Consider the following 27,636-nt stretch of genomic DNA (forward strand, 5'->3'; position numbering starts at 1 on the left):
GTTCTTGGCTGACTTGGTTGAATGCGGTTATACAATCCAGGGAGGAAGCTGCCAGTAGCATAGTCCAAGAGGTAAAAGAGAAATAACTGAGAGGTCCAAAGAAAGGAGAACTTTAGAAAAAGCCTTATAAAGGTTCAGGTTTGTCTATCAATCCAAGACATGTCTTCCCAAAAGAAGGTCACATCTGAAGATAGATATGACCTTCCAGTCACGACACACAGTTGCCTCTGAACAGCAGTTTGGAAGACACTGTTCCAGTCTTGTTTATTATAAGTCATCATAATAAGCACAAGATTGTTCCCGTCTCAGGGAGTGAAGATGAGAGCCCATACAGTATTTAAGGGACAAATCCTTCTGACTGAAGGTCTATCACAATTAGATTTACATACCAATCTTTATAGAGAATTAATGGAGCAAATTGCAAAATAAAAGTTTAAAAAATCCAAAGATCAAGCCAACGCTATAAAACTGTGGTTGCATTCTAACCACTGGGAGGGAGAGAGGGAAGGGAGGAAGGAAGGGAGGAGATGGGAAGGAAGAAAGGAAGGAGATAGGAAGGAAGGAAGGAGATAGGAACGAAGGAAGGAAGGAAGGAAGGAAGGAAGGAAGGAAGGAAGGAAGGAAGGAAGGAAGGAAAGAGATGGGAAGGAGATAGAAAGGAAGGAAAGAGATAGGAAGGAAGGAAGGAAGGAAGGGAGGGAGGGAGATGGGAATGGGAAGGAGTTTCATATAAAATAGAAAGGACTTCTTACCTTGCAACCTGGAGAATGGATTAAAATGAATCTGTTTTTCCTTTTCAGGAGGGCTCGCAAATCTTGACATCGATCATATTGCTCCAGTTCGAGACTCTCAACACATTTCTGTTCCTCCTGCAAGAGACAACACTATTTTTTTCTCTCTCTCTACTGTAAAGCCTGAGTGGTGACACCTCACTGCAAGACAAATGCTAATCCCAGATTAGGGACGTCTATGTTCCTGCTGCACCTCAACTCAAATCTCTGGAGTCACCCCCAGTCACCTATGTGGGAGTTGGGTGGCTGTACAAATTTGTTTAATAAATCGAAGCTGTGCATCTGTTTCTCTATCATTGCAATGGCCAACCAATTCTAACATGACTGCATGAGCCATCCTTGAGGCTGCTCTCAGAGCAGCCATGGTCTAAGGGGGTCAACGTGCGCCATCCCATGATCCCTGTTTTGTATCACCTGCTGGATAAAATATTCTCAACAGCACAGTTAGAAGGTTGCAAAATCTCACAAGCGCAGCTGTTTGCAGAAAACAGAAGCCAAAGGTGGGGGGGCTTATTTCTGGCTGGTTGTCAATTCATAAAACATTCTTATGCCTGTCTTAGTAGTTGCCATAAAAAAAAAGGGGGGGGGGGGAGGAAGGAAATGTGAAAGAGCAGTGCAGCAGTTTGAAAGTGAAAGTACATTCCAACTCTTTATCTTTAAAAGATTGTAACTAAACTACCAGAGCTTTTGCCCTTGAATATATTTAATTGGAGAATGTGATTGATGAACGTGCTCAATTGGAGAATCTGGTTTATGAGACACCCAAGGGGGAGGGGGAAACAGGGTCACAGGGGACTGTAAATTACGTATGCTAGAGTTGGCTTCATACAGGCTAGTGCTAGTAGGTCGCCTCTAATAAATCCTTTGAAGTTTTTTGAAGTTTGGCTTGAGAATCATGATTTAATTAGGGCAATTGCTGGAATCCTGGAACTGGTTCTAACTGCTGAAAAGCCTCCCCAGCAAGAGGATGTAACAGTAATGCAGGCAAAATGTCTGCCTTATTCCACCAATCATACCACCCCTTTGTTGGCGTCACAGGTGTCTATGCAACTCAATTCCAAAATTCTTTGCACTGGATTAAAAAGACTGTAAAATAAGATTCTTAAATTGGCCAATCATTTTCCTCTGCCTGCCTTTCTGGTATAAGTAGCTTCCATCTAGGGTAGTTGGTAGAACTGAATCTTTCCGATGCTTCTCAAAAGTTGTCCAAACAGACCAACCAGTACAAGAACCTATTCTGGAAGGAAACAAGGAAGGTGCCTTCATGGACACAACTAGTTTGGCCAAGAAAGGACGAGGCTGATAAACCACCCAAATATCTGGAAGTTGACAGCTCGGATCTACAGTAACCAATCAATTATCAAGCTATCATATCCAAACCATAAAGCCAAAGTTATATTATGGTCCGGTTTCAATGGGTCCATATACTGGAGAGCAGACAGGCGTATGGTAGGATTCGTGTTACATTCATGGGGTGTAATTTTGCCATAGAGCTTTGTATTTCTCAGATCTCAACAACTTCCAAAAGGACTAGGGGGGACATGATAGCAGTATTCCGATATTTGAGAGGCTGCCACAAAGAGGATGGGGGTCAATTTATTTTCCAAAGAACCAGAAGGTAGGAGAAGAAACAATGGATGGAAACTAATCAAGGAGAGAAGCAATCTGGAATTAAAGGAAAAACTTCCTAACAGTAAGGACAATTAACCAGTGGAACAGCTCCAGAAATTGTGAGTGCTTCATTACTGGGGTGTTTTTTTTTTTTAAAGAAGAGACTGGACAGTCACTTGTCTGAAATGGTATAGGATCTCCTGCTTGAGCAAGGGGCTGGACTAGAAGATCTCCAAGATCCCTTCTAGCTCTACTCTGATTCATTGTAAACCTAAAAAAAAAATAGTTAATACTTTGCAATCTCTGGAGCATCACACTGTGTGTCCTACTTGGAATTCCTGTTGGAGACAACCAAGACATACCATCTAGTTCAGGGGTGTCCAACCTTGGCAACTTTAAGACTTGTGGACTTCAACTCCCAGAATTCCTCAGCCAGCAAAGCTGGCTGAGGAATTCTGGGAGTTGAAGTCCACAAGTCTTAAAGTTGCCAAGGTTGGACACCCCTGAACTAGTTCAAAGAACACCTGTTGGAGCAACTAGGAATCAACTTGGTAGTCTTCAAGAAATTTCTCTCCCGGTTTGTGGGCATCTGAAAGAACAGAGTCTTGTCAATAATATCTACGTGATGATATAATCACTCTCAGAAAACTTTTCCGTGTATTTGTGCCTGTGCATGAATCAAAGGTTTTCAAAATTTTCAGCCTGCATAAATACAGGTGTGTGTGTGTGTGTGTGTGTGTGTGTGTGTGAGAGAGAGAGAGAGAGAGAGAGAGAGAGAGAGAGAGATTCTTCTATTTTGCATAATTAATATTTCTTAAACTGCTGCATGCTGAGTCACTGGTCTTCAAGTAAAACAAAAGAAGTGAGCAAAGGAATAAGTGACTTGACTGAGATATAACCCAAACGCTTGACCCCAGCTCGCTTCTGATTTCAAATTACATTTAATTTCCTTCTTGAAAAAAAGATCACCTAAACTTGCTCTTACTGACCACGGTAGTGAAGCAGTTTAGAATTCTGACCAACACATGAAAGAAAGCACATTTCAATCCTACATTTTCAGCCAGCACCCTTTTTCTGATCCCAAGGAAAGAATGTCCATTTTTATTAAGCATCTTGTATAAATTACAGTGAAGTATTTCAGGTCACGTCAACAGCCAGCAGAGATCCTGTGACAGAAGCATTTTATGTCCTGAAACCTAGTTCCTCACATGTACCAAATGTAACGCTTTCTTGGCTCAACCATAAATATATTTCGCACAGAATTATAAGTGAAAGAAGGGCAGGAAATAACAACGAGTACCAGCCATCTATGGAGGCAATGTTAGCTGCTAAATCTCACTTCCAGCCATCCTGACACAGGGGAATAAACACATTACTAAACATCCCAGAGTTAAAGAACCATTATCAACCAAAACTATCAATTGAAATAATTAAGAACAGCAGCAGAATGAAGTCTACCTGCTTCCAAATGGGCCCGATTATTGTATGAGAAAAGCAGGTTAATCCAAAAAGACCTTGTCTATCTATTGCGCTTACTCAAAAGAACCTGCAGGAATCCTAAGCAAGAGATAGAAAAGGTTGGAGGCAGATTCCTGATTCCAAGATGATGGGTTCATTTCTTTATACTTGGCACCTTTCGTCATTATTGGCCTGCGTTGCTCAACAAGAAAAAAAAGAGGAAGTGCGAAGAAGGAAGGAAGGAAGGAAGAGGACAACGAAGAGGGTGTAAAAATAATCTCAAACCGTAAATGTACAGTATACCCATAGAGGAAAGTTTAAAAATAGTGGCTATAAATAAAAAAGGCAATCCATTTCATCACAGTGGGCCAAAAAACTAACCAGCTGAATCATCTCCCTGCTCAGTTGGTTGCTTGGCTGATGAGCAGCAACTTTCCAGAATCTTGCTCATCTTCATTTTAAGCTGTGTTTTGGCTTGCAGACCATTCTCTCGTCTTCCTTCCAACTCGGTTTTCCTGATCTTTACGGTTTGCAAAATAGGGCAACAAAGCAACCCTTAAGGGTTATCCTTCACAGTTAGAATCTATCTATCTATCTATCTATCTATCTATCTATCTATCATCTAATTATCTATCTATCTATCTACCTACCTACTTACCTACCTACCTACCTTGTGGTTCGCCGGCAGCCAGTGCGGACAGCAGAGGTATCGGACAGTGAAGTTAAAAGGGAACCAGTCAGGGAGTCTGGCGAGGACTTGGACAAGGGTCCTGCATCCAATGCAGGGATGGGGCCAGGACCATCTGAAAATGGGGTGCTGCCTTCGGAGCTTTCGGAGTCTGGCAGCAGAGAAGCAGAGGACCCAGAGCTGCTAGAAGGCAAGAGCAGCTGAAGCAGCAGGGGCGACTCAGGAGCAAGGCTCCCATCAGGGATAAAAGTCAGCCCTCGGTGACGTGCTCTTTGCAGGAAACAAAGAAGTTCATTAGATTCTGATTCCTCATTGAAGCCCTGCGAACTCTGGTTTGTCTCTGCTGGAATTTCTGTCAGTTTATATTCTAAGTAATTGGACTTCTGTTTCTTGGCAGCCTTCTACAACCCTGAAAGATGTGAGCTTATCTCAGAGAATTGTGTCTAATGAGTTTTGGCTGGGAATGCAAGAAACTCCCAGTGTTGCATTAAAATAGGTTTGATTTTACACTCAGTTTGTGTTTGCTTAATTTGAATGAAGCCTGGGTCAGAACACTTACCTACCATCTATCTGCCTATCATCTATCACCTATCATCTATCTATCATCTACCTATCTACCTATCATCTAGCTAGCAAGCTCTGCAAGCTGAGATAATGTGCACTGCATTGATGCATTCACACAATTTCACAGCAGAGATGACAGCTGCTCTTTAAAAATTATGATTTAAATTGAGTTGATTTAAGTCAAGTCTTTTTACTAGTGATTTAAATCATGATTTAAATCGTGATTTAAATGAACTTGATTTAAATCAAATCCACCCTGCTTCCTGTACTTCTTTTATCTATCCAATGCTTTAATGGATGATCTGTAGACCTCAACTTTCATCAGAAGAAGAAACATTCCCGGTGAGACAGAAAAGGAACCAAATTTAAAGCAACAGCCAAGGAAGATTGGTTGTTGTGTTTGGAACAAGTCCATGAGTTCGTTGAGGCTTCTCTCTCCCTTTGTCTTACCTCATTTTCGTATACGAAGAGCTGGGTTTTGCAGAGTCGGATGTAACGCTCTTTCCAAAGACTCAAAAGCCCCCCGCTGCTCTTCTTGATCCAGCCAACTTTATCTCCTGACACAGGACTCTTTAACCTCTCCGAATTTTCCTGTTTCAAACCCCAGAATCAAACCAGGAAGAAAAGAAAGGCATTACCAGGGATTCATAAGCTGCTTTTGACAAAGTTCCAATTTTCTAAGTTTTCCCTTTGAACTTCAAGGACAATGGAGAGTCCCTTAACTATCGTTTCAATAAGCAAAGGACAGTGTGCGTGGCCCAAATGAAACAGTATCATTATGGTTTAAATAATATGTGAATTCAGAGGCGTTCTAGTATCCCGATACATTGCTAAAATATAAATAAAACATCTGAGTATCTCAAAGGACGCCCAAATTTAATACATTCATGTGTCAAAGGTGAACAGGAAAATATTTGCTGCCCACCCAAGACATTTGGGGGCCTGTGACAAAGTACTACGCTGCCTTTTCCATCAGTTCTAGGTCCAGATACCACCCAAATAGGTGAAACCTTCAAGACTGATGATCCAAGATCTCCCAACACATCTATTTGGGACAAGCTGTGAGGCTCACGCAATTGTGCCTTCCACACAAAGGAGTGTTTTCATGACTGAGCTGCAACCTCTATCATTTGCAACTACAATTTCACATTGCCCCGTGGTAGGGCTGGCCCTGAATGCCTTTCTTACGCAATGGGGAAGCCCTCTTTTCTTTTTCTTTCCACCAGAGGCACTAACCAACTGGAATATCAGGACAACATTCCCTGGCTCTCCGTGTTTACTGATCCCAAGCCTCCCCTTGAGCTTGAATGGAGGATGAGAAGCCAAAGAGAGAAGGGGGCGGGAAGGGGAATTGCTGGAAAGACGATTGCACATTGAAGTACAGGATGTTCATACAGAAAGTCCCCTTGGCCAATTTATAATGAAATCAATGTAAGAATATTACTGTGAAGCCAAGAGAACGTCTCTGGAGTTTTTTTCTTCTTCTTTGGAAAAACAAAAGCAAAAATTAAAAGACGCCTTCCCATTAGTATGAATTATTTGAAGTAAAAAAAAAAAAAAAAAAGGAATGAAAGTCTAAAGTACTAGTTTAGCTATTTGCCCGGGCAGAAATATAAGGCCTCTGGCTTAAGCTGGGCCTCTCCACCTAAATCAGGGGTGTCCAACCTTGGCAACTTTAAGACTTGTGGACTTCAACTCCCAGAATTCCTCAGCCAGCAAAGCTGGCTGAGGAATTCTGGGAGTTGAAGTCCACAAGTCTTAAAGTTCCCAAGATTGGACACCCCTGGTCTAGATGGTTAAAGCACCAGGCTAGAAAGTGGGAAATTGTGAGTTCTAGTCTCAGCAAAGCTGGCTGAGGAATTCTGGGAGTTGAAGTCCACAAGTCTTAAAGTTGCCAAGGTTGGACACCCCTGACCTAAATGATTAAGAGCCGGGCCTTCCTCTTCTGACTCAAGCTGATTGGGAAACTTCACATACAGGCAACCCAGCTCTAAATCTGGAACAAAACGAATGAGCTGGAAGAGTCCTTGGAGGTCCTCTAGTCCAGCCCCCCCCCCAAATCTGATTTTAAAAGACTCAAAATCAGACTCAAATCTGATTTTTGACATTGTCACATAACACCAGGAAGGTACAAAAAAAATGAGCTATGCTTGCTTGCAGGATGAGAAAGGCAACAAACCTATTTCTGTAATCACGGTTTGTTCCACTTTTGCCAATGTTTATTCCTGGACAATGAAGAATAGAATTAGTTCTCGGCTTACAACAACGATTGTTTGAAGTTACACCGCCACTGAAAAAAAAGTGACTTAGGGTCGTTTTTCACACTTTGGCCAGGTGATCAAAATTCAGATGCTTGGCAACTGGTTCATACTTACGACTGTTGCTGTGTCCTGAGGTTATGTAACACACACCCCTTTTGCAACCTTCTGACAAGCAAAGCCAGATTCATTTAACAACCATGTTACTAACTTTAACGGCCGCAGAGATTCACTTAACAATGGTGGCAAGAAAGGTTGTACAATGAGGCAAACTTAACAAATGTCTCACTTAGCAACAGACATTTGGGGCTCAATTTGTGGTCATAATTCAAGGACTACCTGTAGGCTATATTGAACCACAAGTACAGTAGTGCCACAAAGACTTCTGGTCACTGCTGTTATCCAGCACTTCATCCACAGAACACTACCTAGAGAAGCAACTTTGAAGTATTTCCTTTTATGAACCGTGGTGGTGCAGTGGTTAGGATACAGCATTGCAAGCTTAATTCTGCCCACTCCCAGCAGTTCGATGCTCACTAGCTCAAGATTGACTCAGCCTTCCATCCTTCCAAGGTCGGTAAAATGAGGACCTAGATTGTTGGGGACAAGAGGCTGACTCTGTAAACTGCTTAAAGAAGGCTGTAAAGCACTGTACAGAGGTGGCATTCAGCAGGTTCTGACCAGTTCTGGAGAACCAGTAGTGGAGATTTTGAGTAGTTCAGAGAACCAGCAAATACCACCTCTGACTGGCCCCGCCCCCATCTATTCTCTGCCTCCCGACTCCCAGCTGATCGGCTGGGTCTTCTTTGTTTGCCCTGCACAGGAGAACAGAGCTGGAAAGCAGGTTAGTAGGGTGGGGACGGAATAGGGATTTTGCAGTAAACTGTCAGGACTCCAACAAATCCACCCCCATTCAAATCATAAGTCTCCTAACTGCATCTCAGAGAAAAGAAAATTTATTTATTAGAAGTGGCCATGTTGGTGTTAGCTGGGTGCAGCTAATACTAAAACACATCATTCATTTCCCTCTTGACCCTGGTATTCCCCCCACCCCTTGGATGTGTATTCTCCAATGGGACACATCCATCCCCAAGAGTCATCAATCATGCTCTCCAGTAATTTTCTTGTGTTCTGACAACTTTGGGCTGCCAGGGTGATTATCTAGGCACTTAAGGAATGCACTGTTTTCCCCCACTCCTTTTTTCTGGCAGCTAAAAAGATCAAAGGAATATCTTTTTAGTTGACATAACCTTCCCTCTGGAGTGGGGAGGGAATGGAGATTTTACAGTATCCTTCCCCTGCCACGCCCACCAAGCCACGCCTACCAAGCTACGCCCACAGAACTGGTAGTAAAAATTTGTTGAATCCCATCACTGACTGTGAAGCGGTACATAAGTCTATTGCTAGCGCTGTTGCTCTTTTAAAACCCTTAAATAAACTTCAGAGACCATTCTGAAGGACAGATCTTCAATCACATAGTCCAGTGGTGGCTAACCTTTTTGGGCTCCTGTGCCAAAAACTGTGTGCGCGCTTGAACGCTCACGCTCGCGTGCCAGCATCGAGAAGGCAATATGTGCCCCCCCCACATCCCCTATGCACGCGCGTACAATTTCCCCCTACCGCCTGCCCCCCTTACCTGCACTGCACCTCACAGCTGATTTTCAGCAGATTTGAGGCCTTTTTTGGCCTCCCAAAGGCTTGACGAAGGCTTCTGCAAGCTTCTGCAGGCTTTGCAGGCCAAAAACTAGCCCCGTTTCATCACTTCCGGTGTTTTCAGAAAAACAGAAGTGACGAAACTGGGGTAGTTTTTGGCCTACAAAGCCTGCAGAAGCCTGCAGAAGCCTTCGTCAAGCCTTTGGGTGGCCGAAAAAAGGCCTCAAACCCACCAAAAATCAGCTGTGAGGCACGCACATGCGCAGTGAAGTTTGCCTGCAGCTCATGTGCCAGCACAAATGGTTTTGTGTGCCACCCATGGCACGCGTGCCATTGGTTCGCCATCACATAGTCCAAGGGTGTCAAACACCTGCAGGCCGGATCCAGCCCGTGGGGTGTTTAAAACCAGCTCATGGAGCTGCCCTGAAAACATTAAAAGACGGCCCACAGTGCCTCTGCTGGCGAATATGAAGCTTGGGAGGGCCGCGTGTGTGACGTTGAGCTGGCATTGACCCCCCCACCATGCCCCCTCAGGTCACACACGACCCTGATGCGGCCCTCAATGAAATCGAATTTGAAACCCCCAATATAGTCGCTCCTTGATGCTCTACCACTCTTGTCAATTTCAAAAAAGTGAAAAGTGACCTGGATCTCCACCATTAGCAGGTTTGAGCACATCGCTTCAACAGAATCCCCCAGGATATTTCCCAAAATGTATACTTTAATGCTCTGTTGTGATTTCCTCCAAGCTTCCTAAAGACAAGAGGTTTCCATGGTCTAAGCCAAGCACCACTCTCCGTTCTAATTGATGCTGAAAGGAGAAGTTGCTTTCTTTAGAGACCAGGCCTTCCTTTCTTGATCAGATTCCAAAATTAGAACTTCCTGAACAATGGTTTACATTGTTTTGGAAGGCAAAAAAAAAAAAAGCAAATCACCTGAGGGAGGGAAAGAAATAATAGTAATAATTAGTTTATACATTCAAAGAGGCTTATGCATAGAGAGACATTGAAAAGGACATGGTATGTTGGAAATAAAGACCTATTTGGAATCAGATGGTTGCAAAGGATGTTTAACCAAGCTAAAATACAATGAGTAAGTCCTTATTATACTGGACAGAACTACCACCGATTATTTGTCTTAGAACAAGGTGAATTTCCTTTAGGATGCAGGATGTACCAAGTAGCATGAAGCACTATTCAACATTTTTCAAAAGCCCTCTGCCAGTAAATCTGTTCAGATCTGTAGAAAAACCCTTCCTTCCTTCCTGGCCATTTACTGGATAGGAGGGAGGGTGGGCAGGAAGGGAGGGTTAGATATGGATGAGCTTGTGTTGATGGAAAGGTGGAGAAGAAGATGACCCTAAAGGTGGCGAAGAAGATAACACTAAAAATTCAGGATACGACTTCTCTATAAATGAATATGTGGGAGGGAAAGCCCAGGTTATATATTTTCTGCTTACAATGGCTAGGAATTATGAAGGTTGAGGTTCAAGACATCTGGGTGGCATCTGGTGGGGAAGGAGGAAAAGCTCCACTTTGGTTTAAAACAGGAGTGGGGAACAATGGCTCTTTTATGGCCCAGGATGTCTCAGGAATTCTGGGAGTTGAAGTCCACAAGTCATACAAGAGGCCATCGCTCCCTATATCTGGGTTTTTCCCAATTATCTTAACCCGAAACTCTATAGGACTGAGCCACAGATCTACCACATTAAATTCTGGCCCTACTTGTGGCTTCTTACCAAGATGTTTTGTAAAAGAAATCTATTTTGCTGAAAAGACTATCTGCACATGCACATCCTAACCCATCTTCTCAAAGGACGACCGGGCGTTTTCAAGTTCAATGCTATGAATTGAGCACTTACACCAAAGGTGGAGAACCATGGCTCCTTTATGATTTATGGATTTCAATTCCCAAAATTTCTGGTTCAGGAATTTTGGGAATTGAAGTCCACAAATTATAAAAGGGCCATTATTCCCCACCCTGACCTACTCCCTAGAAGGTAGGGTAGTATCTTGTTAAAGAATTCAAGATTATTGGAAAGACACGAAGTTTGAAAAGTGCAACACTTGAAGAAGTTGACTTTGATCTGTGCTAAAACTAATATTCGTTTCTAGAACTTCAAAGCTTTCATTGAGGGTTTTTAAGGTAGTAATTTGCTAGCCCACATGACATTTAACAGAGATCTAGACATGACTCTAGAGTCGATTTTGTTCTAGTGGTTAAAGCATCAAATGAGAAAGTGAGAGACTGTGAGTTCTAGTCCTGCCTTAGTGACTGTGAGTTCTAGTCCTGACTTAGGTGTCCTTGGGCCAGTCACTTTATGTCAGCTCCAGGAAGGAGGCAATGGTTTCTGAAAAATCCTAGACAGAAAAACTGCAAGGATTTGTCCGGGCGGGCTCTGAGAACAGAACAGGATTGAATGGAAGAAAAGAAAGAAGCCATGATTCTAGAGTTGCTCTGACATTTCAAAAGAGAGAAAGACTGTCCATTTTAAAATTTATTTTAAATCAGCATGCTGTGAATGTGTTCACAAGGCACTTGGGACACTCATCCAAATTTCCATCTAGGTTCATACAAACGTTTATGCTTTTCAAGAGAAGCTGAATTTACAGGAAACAGACTGGTCAGTTGGTTCATCAATCACCCAGTGACCCTCCCCTTGTTCAGGGTTCAGATTGACTGACCGAGGCTATAAAGAATATCTAAAAATGAATGCAAATAACCAAAGAGATTAATATGCAGAAATGGGAGGGGAGAAGAGAAATGAAACAGTGAAATGAAACAGAGAAATGAATTCAAGCTCAGTTACCAGTTCCTCTAAGCTTCCAGACTATCAGAATCATTTTTATAGCAATAAATTAAGGAAGCACCAAAATGGACCACTCCCACAAGTAGCTGGTATCATACAGAATAATACAGAGTTGGAAGGGACCTTGGAGGTCTTCTAGTCCAACCCCTGCACAAGCAGGAGACTCTTTACTATTCTGGACAAATGGCCACCCAATCTCTTCTTAAAATCTTCTAGTGATAGAGTATCTTTATCGTTGTTTAGTGCAGGGGTCGCCAACCTTTTGGACCTCAGGGACCACCAAACTCAAAATTTTAGATCCCAGGGACCACTAACTGGTTATGTGGGTGTGGCCTAATTTGTGGGTGTGGCTTGGTGGTCATGTGACTGGCTGGGCATGGCTTGTTTGTAAATATTATAAATATTTATATAAATATTGAATTTTTTATTTAAAAACAGAGCAACTTTTACCCAAAATCAGGCAAAAGCAAGCAGGCAGATTGAGTTGCTCACAGAATTACAGATTCATTCAGAAATCAATCTATCTGCCATTGGCTAGTTCAGTCTGTCACATAAAATTTGCTTGCAAGCAAACTCAAAAAATTTGCTAGCAAGCAAACTCACAAAATTAACTCACAACACACCATGCATGTAAATAATGAATTTTTTATTTTAAAAAAGAGCAACTTTTACCCAAATCAGGCAAAGCAGGCAGGCAGATAGAGTTGCTCACAGAATCATTCAGTGATCTATCTATCTGCCATCGGCTAGCTCAGTCTCTCAAATTTGCTTGCCATGAGTCTGCACTGAATTTGCTTGCAAGCCAACCTTCAGTCCTAAGGGAGGTTCGGCTGTGCTTAGCTAGAAAGCAAGAAATCCAACCATTTCCTGCTTCTTAGCTAATCTAAATCTCCCGGCAGTGCAGAACAGATGATGGTCAGAAAAAGGAAAAATAATTTTAGCAGGCAAGTTTGCCGGATAAGGAGTGGGTGGGGAAGGTTCCCGCAGGCCATGTGGGCGACGCAGCCTTGTTTTTCTGCGCAGCCTGGATTAATTGCTTTGGGGGAGGGGTGCTCTGGGGGTGAGATTTCTCTGCGGCCCACCAAAATTTTCTCAAGGCCCACCAGTGGGCCACGGCCCGCCAGTTGGCGACTGCTGGTTTAGTGCATTGTATCCATCACTCCAGGGATGGATACAATACACTAAACAATACCAATAGTTTTGTGTTGGTTTCACCTGTTGAAGGACTTCATCTAATTGTGGTTTATAAAATTAGTGCAATGGGCAAAGCTGTCTAGGATCACATAAGCTATTATCTGAGCTGTGGCATGCTGGTTAGAGTGCACTACTGCAGGCTACTTCTGCTGACTGCCCGCTGCCTGCAACTTGGCAGTTTGAATCTCACCCGGCTCAAGGTTGACTCAGCCTTCCATCCTTCCAAGGTGGGTAAAATGAGGACCCAGATTGTTGGGGGCAAGAGGCTGACTCTGTAAATGGCTTAGAGAGGGCTGTAAAGCACTGTGAAGTGATATATAAGATATAAGTGCTATTGCTACCTGTCAAAGCACAAAATCCATCTAATCTGCATATATACTTCTGCCGAACAATGTGTTGAGGTCCTGAGGCATTTAAGACTCCATCATGGCCACCATGTATATAAATATTGTTTGTCTACAGCCGAGAATTCTTGGATGCAAAAATCCCTTTGCTATTATTTTGCTAGTTTCAGGATGCAAGTGATATTTGCTCAGTTTGTATTTTTAGAAGCTAATGCTTAAACGCATCACAGTCTTAGCCTGGAGCGTGTTCTATAGGACAATAGGATTTTACTTCCAAGCAGAGCTGCACAAGCATACCCTGAATGTGAAGCTTTTCGAGGGTCAACATAATTATTCTTACGCTGCAGCGATAACAACAACAATATCCAGATGACTAGTAACAACCCAAGGTTACCTCGGGTCCGTAATTTGAAATCAATTCAATATAACCAAATTCCGTGCTTTCAACTTTTGTCTACTGATATAGCTTGTTTAGAGAGAGAGGGAGAGCTCTAAAAGAAATCTTCTGAAGATATCAGGAAATTGTGTCTTTCCTGTAACCTTCAGATCTGTGTACAAATTTAGGCATACTGGGACTTCTAACAGAAACCTTTTTGATGCCATTTTTAGAAACAGAATGGTTTTTTAACACTTATTCCTGCACACATGGCCTTAAGCTGTTGCACAGCCTGCAAATAATTCACACAAAATACTGTAGCTCTGATATCTTGTCTGCTTTGCTCCCAAATAATACAAGGATGGTGTACAAGGATGCTTGCGTGTAAGCATCATATTAGCTTGTCGTAAAAAAAAATAGCACTGCATTTTTCTGCATAATTGACCCCAGGTATACGTCACCGATAGATGCTTGCAACTGCTTTGAAAAGAAGTATTTCCAGTTGCTGGAATCTGCAAGCTTTGTTCCTCCTAATTCATGTTTTCATAGTTGTCCAAATGAACCAGAAAGGGATCTACATATTATGACACAGATTCATGTGACACCACCACTACCCCTTTTAGCAAGGAGCGAGGTACACGTGCAGCCAAGTTAATTCAATTCTATCTGACCCTACACTGGCTCAGTGCACATCAAGTCTAAATACCACATCAAGATTACGTTAAGCCTTTCTTCCTTGTCTAAACTTTCTTCCAAGCAGCAAATAAAATAAAATATGTGTGGTTGGTGAAACTGACAGTGAAATTGACAGGCATATGTCAAAACCTCTGGAGGAAAAAAACATACAAGCTATAATACAGGTAATCTTCCCAGTTACGATGACAATTGAGCCCAAAATTTATGTGGCTAAGTGGAACATCTGTTAAGTGGGTTTTGCTCCATTTTATGACTTTTCTTGCCACAATGGTTAATTTAACAATTGTTCATTTTTAATAAGTGAATTGTTGCATTAGTTGAGTTAGTAACATGGCTGTAAAACAAATCTGGATTCCCCATTGACTTTGCTGGTCTCAAAAGCTGACCCTAGGTTGCATCAAGATTTATGCAGCCATCATAAATAGGAATCAGGTGCCAAGCACCTGAATTTTGATCATGTGACTGTGGGGATACTGTAACGGTCATTTAAGTGTGAAAAATCGTCGTAAGTCACTTTTTTCAGTGCTGTTGTAACTTTGAGCTGTCACTAAATTAACGGATGAAAAGTTGAGAACTACCTGAATAAGGAAGGAAAGAGAAAAAGAAAGAAAAGGGAAATGCAAGAAACGGAAAAAATTAAAGAACAGCAGGCATAAAGCACAATTATGTTTTAACCAACCTCTCTATAGTTATGTCATTTCTCTCTATGATCTATCCTGTCTAATTTGTCAGGACCACAAATCATAAGTTCATTTTTCCCCCCTCATTTCTATGCCAAAAGTCCCTAAGAGGCTTCCGGTCATCCATGAACACAGAAAATGCCTTTTCTGTAATCAAAGAAGTTACTTTATCTAGCTCTGCAAGATTTGTCCATTACACCGACCATTCCTCCCTAGAGGGCAGCGCTGAATCTTTCCATCTCTTCTACATATAATCAGTGGTGGGATTCAATTTTTTTTACTACCGATTCTGTGGGCAGAGCTTGGTGGCCAGGGCTTGGTTGGTGTGGCAGGGGAAGGATACTGCAAAATCTCCATTCTCACCCCTCTCCAGGGGAAGGATACTGCAAAATCCCATTCCCTTCCCACCCCATAAACCTGCTTTCCAGCTCCGTTCTCCTGTGCAGGGCAACAAAAGAAGACCCAGCCAATCAGCTGAGACTTGGGAGGAAGAGACTAGATGGGGGCGGGGCCATTCAGAGGCGGTATTTGCTAGTTCTCCAAACTACTCAAAATTTCTGCTACCGGGTCTCCAGACTTGGTCAGAACCTGCTGAATATCACCTTTGCATATAATAACTTCGCTTCAGTAAACCACATTTTGAAATAACAAACTTTCTGGGCTTGGAATCTGAATGTTACCCAGAAATCATCAGAACATAACCATGTGAGCCTGCAAGCACACGTAAATGGGGGCCAGTTGCCAACTGCTTAAAATGCGGCTATCCCACATGAGGGGAGTGGCAACACTCAGAACTTTTAATCTGAGTCTACTGGTGAAACTTGAAAAATTAGAATATCGTGCAAAAGTTCATTTATTTCAGTAATGCAACTTAAAAGGTGAACCTAATACATGAGATAGACTCATTACATGCAAAGCAAGATAGTTCAAGCCGTGATGTGTCATAATTGTGATGATTATGGCTTACAGCTCATGAAAACCCCAAATCCACAATCTCAGAAAATTAGAATATTGGGAAAAGGTTCAATATTCTAGGCTCAAAGTGTCCCACTCTAATCAGCTAATTAAGCCATAACACCTGCAAAGGGTTCCTGAGGCTTTAAATGGTCTCTCAGTCTGGTTCAGTAGGAATCACAATCATGGGAAGGACTGCTGACCTGACAGTTGTGCAGAAAACCATCATTGACACCCTCCATAAGGAGGAAAGCCTCAAAAGGTAATTGCAAAGAAGTTGGATGTTCCCAAAGTGCTGTATCAAAGCACATTAATAGAACATTATGTGGAAGGGAAAAGTGTGGAAGAAAAAGGTGCACAAGCAGCAGGGATGACCGCAGCCTGTAGAGGATTGTCAGGAAAAGGCCATTCAAAAGTGTTGGGGACTTTCACAAGGAGTGGACTGAGGCTGGAGTCAGTGCATCAAGAGCCAGCACACACAGACGGATCCTGGACGTGGGCTTCAAATGTCGTATTTCTCTTGTCAAGCCGCTCCTGAACAACAAACAATGTCAGAAGCATCTTTCCTGGGCAAAGAAAAAACAGAACTGGTCTGTTGCTCAGTGGTCCAAAGTCCTCTTTTCTGATGAGAGCAACTTTTGCATCTCATTTGGAAACCAAGGACCCAGAGTTTGGAGGAAGAATGGAGAGGAACACACTGCAAGATGCTTGAAGTCCAGTGTGAAGTTTCCACAGCCTGTGTTGATTTGGGGAGCCATGTCATCTGCTGGTGTTGGTCCGCTGTGCTTCATTAAGTCCAGGGTCAATGCAGCCGTCTACCAGGAGATTTTGGAGCACTTCATGCTTCCTTCCGCAGACGAGCTTTATGGGGATGCTGACTTCATTTTCCAGCAGGACTTGGCACCTGCCCACACTGCCAAAAGCACCAAAACCTGGTTCAATGGCCGTGAGATTACTGTGCTTGATTGGCCAGTAAACTCCCCTGACCTGAACCCCATAGAGAATCTAAGGGGCATTGCCAAGAGAAAGATGGGAGACATGAGACCGAACAATGCAGAAGAGCTGAAGGCTGCTATTGAAGCATCCTGGTCTTCCATAACCCTCAGCAGTGCCACAGGCTGATAGCTTCCATGCTATGCCGCACTGAGACAATAATTGCTGCAAAGGGGGCCCAAACCAAGTACTGAGTACATGTGCATGCTTATACTTTTCAGAGGTCTGATATTGTTTAATGTACAATTCTTGTTTTATTGATTGCATGTAATATTCTAATTTTCAGAGATTGTGGATTTGCGGTTTTCATGAGCTGTAAGCCATAATCATCACAATTATGACAATTCACGGCTTGAACTATCTTGCTTTGCATGTAATGAGTCTATCTCATATATTAGGTTCACCTTTTAAGTTGCATTACTGAAATAAATGAACTTTTGCACGATATTCTAATTTTTTGCGTTTCACCTGTATATGTACCCTTTTTTTGATATCTGTTATGACATCGAACAGTCAGTAGGAGAATGATCATAAGACAAGCACTACCTGTAAACTATATACAATAAAAGCTTAGAATACTGGTTTTCAATCTGTGGCCCAAAATGGACGGAGGGGGTTCACAAAGTCTTGAAGAAATATGATTTAAATCTTGAGTTAAGTCTTGAGGGCCTGTGGCCACAAAAGTTATTTAAAGAGCCAAGGTGGCGCAGTGGTTAGAGTGCAGTACTGCAGGCTACTTCTTCTGACTGCCTGCAATTTGGCAGATCGAATCTCACCAGGCTAAAGATTGACTCAGCCTTCCATCCTTTCAGGGGTCAATCAAATGAGGACCTAGATGGTGGGGGCAATAGGCTTGACTCTGTAAACCGCTTAGAGAGGGCTGCAAAAGCACTTGTGAAGCGGTATAAAGGTCTAAGTGCTGTTGCTAAAAGTGGGGTCCGTGGCGAGAACCTCCTGGCTTAGAATATTATATAAACCAGGTCAAAATGCAGGACCATCCCTTCCCATTCTAACCACTAAGTTAAAATAGAGGCTGGGGTTTGTTTGTATGGTTTCCATGACATCCACAGAAGTGAAGAAGAGGGATGCCAGTATGGAGAAGAGGAAACACCCATGATTATGCATTAGCTTAAGGCTACCCACAAGCTCAGATTGGTACCTATAGGTTTTGTTATTGTTGTTCTTTCCGATATCTCCTCGAAAACCCTTTTTAGAGAAAACTTTGTGCATGAACAGTTGGGCTCCAAGTAGCACATCTGCAGAATTACAGAATGTACATAAGAATTGTTATGATGTCCTATTTCTTCATGCTGTTGGCAGGCTATGCTGCAGTCAGAATGAAGTTGTCACACCTCATAAAAACACTGTTATGAAATAAGGAGCAAATTGTTTTTGAGTAGAGAAAGCATGTCTAAAAAGGAAATAAAGAGGTGCGGGCTAAGCCTCAAAGGTTTTAAAAATACATAAAACCGATCCATAAATTCTGTATTCCTTTGGCAATTAAAAAAAATATTCCAGGTGCCGAAAGCAAACAATAACATAAGGACGAGAGCATCATTAACTTGTTCAGAAGCATCTGACTGTCCAGTTATGAGGAAAAAACTCCATAAAACTGTATCAAATGATCCAGCAACAATTATATACCTTAAGTTCTCAAGGACATAAGTTCAAAATACAGGAGCAATTGCCAGATCTTAATTCATTTGGAAAAATCACCGCAATGCCACAAGTTATAATCTTAGCTAAAGCTCTTTTTTTTTTTAAACCAACAGAAAGGACAGGAAGGAAATTAGTCTTTGGTCACTCCCTAGCTGCAGAATGATTGAAAGGAATAATTTGCATGAAATGACTGGATTTGCACAACAGATTGAATCACAAAGTAGCTGGCCATGTTCTAGACTAATGCATCGTGCAAAATCCAGGCAGCAATGTTTAGCTTAGGATTCCCATGTTGTTTGAATTCAGAAAATTGGGCTAATTGAGCAAATGGTGATTAGGGGAAACCAGGAAGAGGCCTATACTGGTGCTTCATCTCCAGTTCATTTTCTAGTGGGAAAATCATTATCAGCTACCATAAGCAATGCTGGACTGTACAGGCAATGGGTCTACAGTAGCTGTGTACTGTAGTCCTGCAACCCAACAGGACACAGACTTCAGAGGATAATTAAGACTGCAGAAAAAACAATTATTACCAACCTGCCTTCCACTGAGGACCTGTATACTGCAAAAAGGGGGCTGTGAAAATATTTACAGACCCCTCACATCCTGGACATAAACTGTTTCAACTCCTACCCTCAAAACGATGCTATAGAGCACTGCACACCAGAACAACTAGACACAAGAACAGTTTTCCCCCGAAAGCCATCACTCTGCTAAACAAATAATTCCCTCGACACTGTTCAACTATTACAAAGTCTGCACTACTATTGATGCTAATCTTTTCATCACTCCTTATCACCCATCCCCTCCCACTTGTGATTGTAGGACTGTAACTTTGTCGCTTGTATCCTTACGATTTATATTGACTGTTTCCTAGTATGAATTGATTGCTGATTGTACCCTATGACTATCATTAAGTGTTGTACGTTATGATTCTTGATTCTTAACAAATGTATCTTTTCTTTTATGTATACTGAGAGCATTTACACCAAGACAAATTCCTTGTGTGTCCAATCACACTTGGCCAATAAAGTATTCTATTCTATTCTGTTCTGTTCTGTTCTGTTCTGTTCTATTCTATAGATCACTGCACACCAGAACAACTAGACACAAGGACATTTTTTTCCGACCACCATCACTCTGCTAAACAAATAATTCCCTCAACACTGTCCAACTATTTATAAAATCTGCATTACTATTACTATTAATCTTCTCATCACTCCTTATCACCCATCCCCTCCCACTTGTGACTGTATGACTATAACTTTGTCGCTTGTATCCTTACTATTTATATTGACTGTTTCCTAGTATGATTTGATTGCTTATTGTACCCTATGACTATTATTGTGATATGATTCTTGACTCTTGACGAATGTATCTTTTCTTTTATGTACACTGAGAGCATTTGCACCAAAACAAATTCCTTGTGTGTCCAATCACACTTGGCCAATAAAGAATTCTATTCTATTAAGGTTGGAATGGAAACTTGTGATGTTGCTCAGCTGCAATTTTCTGGTTAACTCACCAGCGTTGAGAGATGCTCTCAGTCATCCTGGCCAATGATGAGAGAAGGCCAGGAGCAAGTTGTTTGTGGCATCTGAAGGAAAATAAATTTCCTGGCTTGGTTTTAAGGCAACCTGCTTGCAGAGAAAGAGCAACTAAGATGATTAAAGGCCTGGAGACTGAAACATATGAAGAATGATTGCAGGAATTAGGTATGTCTAGTCTTGTGAAAAAGAAGGACTAAGGGGTGACATGATAGCAATATTCTGGTATTTGAGGGGCTGCCACAAAAAAGAGAGGGCCAACTGATTTTACAAAGAACAAGGCAAAAAAAAAAATGGATGGAAACTAATCAAGGAGAGAAGCAACCAGGAATTAAGGAGAAACAATGAGGACAATTAACCAGTGGAACAACTTGCCTCCAGAAGTTGTGGCTGCTTCATCACTGGAGGCTTTTAACAAAAGACTGAACAACCACTTGTCTGAAATTGTATAGGATCTTCTGTTTGACCAGGGGGTTGGACTAGAAGACCTCTAAGGTCCCTCTAATCTGATTGATTGATAAGCTAGTTTAAATGTATGTCTTGACAGCTCCTCTAATAGCTAACTGTGGATTACCGATTGCAGGTCAAGTTTTTTTGGATCGCCTCCCCGTTCTCGATGTCAGATCTTTTTAAGCATGAAGCTTAAATATCTATTTGCTTTTCTCCTCTCTGTCGCAGGAGGCAGGCAGGCAGGCAGGGAGCAACAGAGACAGATCAGCAGATTTACACCGTACCATTACCATATCCTTATAAAGCATTAAAAAGGCCGTTTCCTCTTCTGAGAAGGCAGAACAGCTGAAGGGCTGGTGAAAAGCCTTTTTTTTTTTCCTGTGTGTGGAACAGCCCCTGCGAGCAGAAGAAGAAGAAGAAAAAGGCTTGTGGTGCCAAGGTAGAAGTGCCCTGACAGAATGAATGCAAACAGGTTGTTGGCAAAAGAAGGCAAGACGCTATTTGAACAGACAAGAGTTGTACAGTGAAAGCAAAAACAAAACAAAACAGGGGACGAGGGAAGAGACAGAAATAATAATAATAATAATAATAATAATAATAATAATAATAATAATAATAATAATAATAATAATAATAATAATAATAAAAGAGACACACATGAATCCTTTAAACTCTTAAGGTCAAAGACAGGAATGGTTCGTTCTCCATCGGGGTCAGGCCAGATTCAGAAGCACAAAAGATACTGGAAATTCTTTTGAAAAGAACGGCATTCTGTTTGCAGGACAAGAACGGCCTGTTCTAGGAAGTCCCCATGCTAAAGATTAAAAAATATGATGCAACCGAAACAAACTCCTTGGAGTATTCCATCTATAAGTTCTATTTTTGCAACATCAGCGCAGCCGGACAACAGTTACAATTCAGGGACCGGGAACAACATGTGCCATGAGTTGCGTTAAGTTGCAGTTGGTAAAGTTCAGGAATAAACTACGTTCAACCAGGTTCCCACGACATGCTAAGCTGGAAGCTCTCTTGCTTGATAATCCTGGTCATTCCTCGCATCGCTTTCCCACAAGTCAATTGGCTTCCTAGAAAAGAGGCCTCCTTATCTTTCCTTTTCAGCCGATTCTAGACCAGGCTTCATTCTAGAATTGCTTCTAGAAAGCAATTCCTTTCAGGCACACAGGAAGAAATACTTCCTTTAAGATAGCAGTGCAGATTTTTTTTTCTTTTTGCAAAAATGCAAATTTAAATCGATGCATCTTTCTCCCAGACTTCCTAATGCAACTGGCAAAGGATGAACAGGGGCATCTCCTAAAATCTAAATGAAATGCTGACTTGAGTAAATGGTTCAATCAGGAATGGGAGATTCGCATACATTTCCCTACTGCTGCTTCTGAAGTACAGATCTCAACAGAGAAAAGGGGATGGGATCTGTAATAAAAAAAGGCCCTTTAAGGTGCTTTACCTCTGGTTTTCAGGCACCATTTAACTGTGGCAACCCCTAACCTCCACGGGCATCTGGAGTTCAGAGAAAGGATGCCAAAGTTTCATTTTATTGGGCTTCCTAAACAGTTGGCATCCAGTCCAGCTCCTCATATCTCTATATTTCTTCTCTGTCTTAATGGATCTTTGGAATGTTAGATGGCAATGCAAGAGATCATCTAGTCCAAACCCGCTGCCCAATCAGTGCAAAAAGAAAGAAAACAGAAAACCAACAGCCTGCATTTATGCAACATTCCAAAGGTGAGTTAGTTTGACTCCCGAATAAAATAATTATTGTATTATTTTGCAAATTAGGTTGGTTGGTACATCGTTTATGTACAAACCCAGGAAATGAGATTCAATGAATAAACCATTATCATTTTAAACACAGGTGAACATGCCCTATATGAACACAGCCAGGAGAGCTGAAGGACCGAAAGAGAATGCAAAAAGAAAGGATTGAATGGGACAGAAACTCTGGGAGGGAAGGCAGGCTCTGAGTGCCTGGGGGTGCCCTAAGACCCTGCTTAGGGCTCCCCAACCACCATAGGGAGGTCTGCTCACTGCATCCCCGCGAGCTACTCAATCCATACCCCACATCGAATCTGCATGCCAGACACTCTTCCCAACTTACTAAAGGCGAAGAAGAGCTACTTGCTGATTGCTTACCTGCCCAAAATACAGAGCCAGGTTTGAACCCCAATCCACCATTCCCCCCAACACGATTAACCTCTCAAAGTGTTTTGCTGCTTTGCAAGTAACTTGGAGCATCTACCCACCAGCTAAGCAAAACTTTTCTCGTCTTTTATCAAGTTTGGGGACTACCAGACAACTCAATGGTTCCCCTCTTGCACCGCCCGCCCCCTCATCCTCCCCCCTCCCACTTTCCCAGGCTGTGCCCCCTACCCACCCAGGAAAACAAACCTTCCCTGCCTTTTTATCCCCCTTCTTCTTCTTGAGTTCCCTCCCGCTTGGTGTCAGCTGCAATCTTGGCAGGAAGGAAGAAAAGGCCCATTTCGCTTCTCTTCCCTCCCTCGCCCCCCCCCCAACACATACCTCGCAATGGCCTCCCACCCTCCCTCTCCATCAACTCTTCCAAACACACGCATGCACAGAAACACAACACACAGACACACACACAACTTAAGCCCCTTTCCTCCCCTCGACTTGAAACTCACCAAGTTTAACTTCGGAGCAAAACAAAAGTCCGGGTTTAAAATAATAATAATAATAATTTAAAAAATAGGCTGGAAAAGGGTAGGTAGATAGGTAGGTGGGAGGGAGGCTGGATCCTGGATTTGGGACCAATACCCCCTCCCCTTTTAAGCAAGCCAAGCCTCGACCAAGCTACAGAACTGAAACTTAACTTTTTTTCCCCCAAACTCCGCTTCGCTCCCGGACCCTTTTTAAAAACACGCCTCGCCAACAAACCCAGCATTACTCACATCTTCCATGGTCGGGAGGTGGAAGGAGCCAGCCGGCCAGCTTCTCTGCTCTTGCCCTCCTCCCTCCCCGCTTGGCCGGCCGAGGAACCCGACGGCTTTTCTGCCCGGCACGCCGAAAATGAAAGGAAGAAGCGCCGCTCGCTTCCCCCCCACCCGCCCCGACACTCCTGCCAGTTTCACGCGCCTCGGGGCGGCTCCATCTCTGCACCGACGCTCTCGCTCTTCCCACCCTGGGTTACCAGCGAAGCCGGCGCAGGCAAAGCCAAGGCAGGGCAAGGCAAAAAGGCAAAGGCGGAGCCGAAGGCGTGTAACTTGCAGGGCGAAGGGAGGGAAGGAGGGAGGGAGCGAAGGAAGTCCTGGGTTCGAAACGCCGCCGCTTGGGGCGCCCCTCCGCCAGCCCTCTGCAACTTTGCGCGAAAGCGCAAGAAGTAGCCCGTCGCTGTTGTTGCTGCTGCTAGTGTTGTTTTGTTGGTGTTGTTATTGTTGTTGTTGAACGGGAGGTGGAGGAGAGAGCCCCCCCGAGCGAGGGGGCTGGTTGCTCGGGAAAAGGAAGTCGTTGGAAAGGATTGGGGGGGGATCCTTGATGCTCTCCGAACTTGCTTGTTTTCTGGCAGACGTTTGGCGACCCAAACTAGCTTAACATCGTCAGTGGTAGCCCGAGGAGGCTAACCTCGCCAGACTAGCATCGTCGGATTAGTACTAGCGCTGATGAAGTTACCTAGTGTGGCTGATGAAATGTCTGCAAGAAAACTAGCAAACTCAGAACTAAGAGCCCTCTAGTCCTCCTCCTCCTCTTCCTCTCTGCACACCCTATTCCCTTCCAGCACTAATGATATTACTTAGTTTGGGTAATGAGAGTCTGCAAGAAGACAACAAAGCTGAGAGAGAGCACCAAGGACCCTCTAGTCCAGGGGTCTCCAACCTTGGCAACTTTAAGCCTGGCGGACTTCAGCTCCCAGAATTCCCCAGCCAGCTTTGTTGGCTGGGGAATTCTGGGAGTTGAAGTCCACCAGGCTTAAAGTTACCAAGGTTGGAGACCCCTGCTCTCCTCCTCCTCCTCTCTGCATAACCCTTCTAACCTCCTCTCTGCATAACCCTTCTAACCTTGATGATGTGACCTGATGTAACGTCTGCAAGAAAACAAGCAAGTTCAGAGAGCACCAAGGACCCCTGGATGTCAACCCTGAGCTAGAGATACGTTCCTTTATTAGTAAGGAAGTCATTTCTCCAGCACTGGCTGCCTCTCCGGCCTGCATCCAACTGAGCCTTTTCCAACATGGCGCCCTTCAGATGCGCTACTCCCAGCTAGAGGGAGGTTTCTGGGAGCTGAAAGGGAGCCCAGCTGGAGAGCACCTGATTGCAGATGCTGCCTTCTCCAGGTTTCACGCGAGAGAGCCTGGGAGGCATCAGAGACCACCGTAGCAGGTTTATTGTGAAAACAGAAATTTGGCCACCCTCAACCTCCCCCACCCCCAAAAATCTAATAAGATACCCGAGTGGCTTAGGGTTAATTGATCCACTTTTCTGGGGTCTGGATCCCCTATTATGCGGTTGAGTTCATTCTGCATCCCGGGTTCAAATGCTGCCTTGCCTTCCTATATGGGCATGCACTTGACTAATCCACCATGGCTTATAACTTTGCCCAGGGCATGAACCAGGATTTAAACTATGGTTAAGTTTAGGCTTCACAGAATTGCCAAGAGCCAGACATGACTGAATGGATAACATATTACATCAATCCAGCCAACGTAGTTGGTAAATTATGATTTGATGATATGACGTGGGCCATGTGATTATTAAATCACAATTAAGCAAACCGTAACTTGGCAATGCATGAAGATGTCAAAGCTGAAGATTTGTACAGTTTCTGTCCTTTAACATACTTAGTCAATTTCACTCATACAAGTTGAGGAAATTTGTTTATGGACACCTTGTTAATTTCTAGTATCAAACATGCCAGCCATGTTTATACTGTTAAAAATATGCTTATATGCCAAGCAAGGCATGGAGCCAGCACTAAACCATTGTGTTTTCCAGCTGTGTTGTTTTAATGTTATGACGTTTTGAATACCACTGGGGAGAAAAACCACACACCTGCCTACATACAAAACCTTGAGGTTCTCCTTTGCCAAGAATGATGAGCCTATATTTGTTTCAAACTAGTTTGACAAGTTTTAGGAATAAAAAAATATTTAGGGGATGATAGCTATGATATTGCTCTCTCCAAGACTGCAGATGTCCTGCCATCTTCGCAGCAGCCTTAATGCATAAAATAGTGCCCAGGTGCTGGTATAAAATATTTTTTCTATAGACCAGGGGTGCCCAACCTTGGCAAACTTTAAGACCTGTGGACTTCAATTCCCAGAATTTTCCAGCTGGCTGGGAAATTCTGGGAATTGAAGTCCACAGGTCTTAAAGTTTGCCAAGGTTGGACACCCCTGCTATAGAGTCTCAAACCAATCCAAGGCTGATCTCCAGATCCATCTCAGCTGTCAAGCTGAACTACTCTCAGTTCATTCTTAAACTGGGCAAAGGCTACACCAGCCTCAGGCTGATGCCATCCATTGCTAGGTCTGATTCTATCGTATTGCTTCTGTTTCCAATCGCTGCACTTCAGACTTTTTTTTCCAAAACAAGAGAGATGTCACAGCTCTCGAGGTGTGGCCAAGTAAGGAGGAAAATATTATTTCAATGGTGATATCACTAACAATCGCTTAAACTAGTCTCACAAGCAAGCAGATATATTGTGGCTGCCAGTGGTTCTGGCAGCAAGGCAGGACATGAGTATGTATGTATGTATGTATGTATGTATGTATGTATGTATGTATGTATGTATTCAATGTCTTAAAATTAGGGGTCCTTAGTGCTCTCTGAGTTTAGTTGCAGATGTTTCATTACCCAAACTAAGTAACATCACCAGTGCTGATGATGCACTGATGGCGTTACCTAGTTTGATGTTTCTGATCAGCACCGATTATGTTACCTAGTTTGGGTAATGAAATGTCTGCAAGAAAACAAGCAAGCTCAAAGAGCACCTCATTTCAATCCCAAGCTACACATATTCTCCTTTATTAGAGCCAAATCAATAGTTTAATCAAGTTTAATTTTCCTTTTGCCTTATAACATTGTAAACTCCCACCTCACCCCTCAACTTTATGAAGCCTCATCCCAGCGCAATTTCCCATTTAGGGAAATGGTTACATGACACAGCTTTGCATGACTTCCTTTATCAATACAAAGCAGAGAATTAACACGGCTGCTGCAAACTCAGCAGTGATATTTCTGGATCCAGATGACATCAGCCAAGGAGACTCAAAAGCTCTTTTGAGACCCTCTTTTGTTGGGAAACAGTGACTGCCTTTTGGCCCTCTGGAACTGTCTCGGATGCCGTCAGCAATTTTAGTTAGCGTGAGATGCGACGGGCATTCTTCAGAACACTTACCAAGTTATTTGAAGCTTCAACCTCTGCCATTTTGTACTTAGATCAAGCATGTCGTCTGGCCCGCACCATATAATACTCTGTCACTGATACACCACAATGTCTCGTGTGGCATCCTGCTGCTGCATATTACGTCTGACAAAGAGCAATTTCGAGCAAGCAAAAAGAGATTGTAGAGTGACATTTTCATTTTCTAATACAGTATGTCAGGAACCGGAGAGGAATCACTCCTCGTCTCTTAAATTGGTGCGCGACAGCTGATGGAGAAGTCAGTGAATGTAACAAACAAGGGAAGTGGCTCCTTCAGAAACATGTGGCCTATTGTAGAAAATTGCACATATTAGGGAAGAATGGATGGTTGTACAACTGTGTTTCTTACAAGCTGTGTTTCAATTGCCTCCCAGTGGGGCCTCATAGGGAACTGCTGGGAACATTCATTTTCTGTTACTTTTTTTAAGACTCTGGTACACTTATTCTGCTGTAGAGCTAGTCCTCAACTTAGGAACCACAACTGAGCCTAAATTTTCTGTTGCTTAGCAAAAGGA

General features: G+C 43.0%; 1 protein-coding gene across 1 annotated transcript in view; it reads right to left on the reverse strand.

The window, feature by feature from the left end:
* Positions 1 to 23,900, reverse strand: part of PLEKHO2 (pleckstrin homology domain containing O2) — a 36,515-nt gene extending 12,615 nt beyond the window's left edge. The window contains exons 1-3 of the mRNA XM_087972788.1: positions 23,653 to 23,900; positions 5,563 to 5,703; positions 753 to 869 (exon numbers count right to left, since the gene is read on the reverse strand). Coding sequence (XP_087828914.1) covers positions 753 to 869; positions 5,563 to 5,703; positions 23,653 to 23,661 — 267 coding nt within the window. The 5' untranslated portion in view covers positions 23,662 to 23,900. The remainder of the gene's footprint in view (positions 1 to 752; positions 870 to 5,562; positions 5,704 to 23,652) is intronic.
* Between the last annotated feature and the right edge of the window lie 3,736 nt (positions 23,901 to 27,636).

This window comes from Notechis scutatus, chromosome 11 (assembly GCF_049901735.1).
Source record: "Notechis scutatus isolate UNSWTSFEM ecotype Mainland chromosome 11, rNotScu1.2, whole genome shotgun sequence".
Lineage (NCBI taxonomy): Eukaryota > Metazoa > Chordata > Lepidosauria > Squamata > Elapidae > Notechis > Notechis scutatus.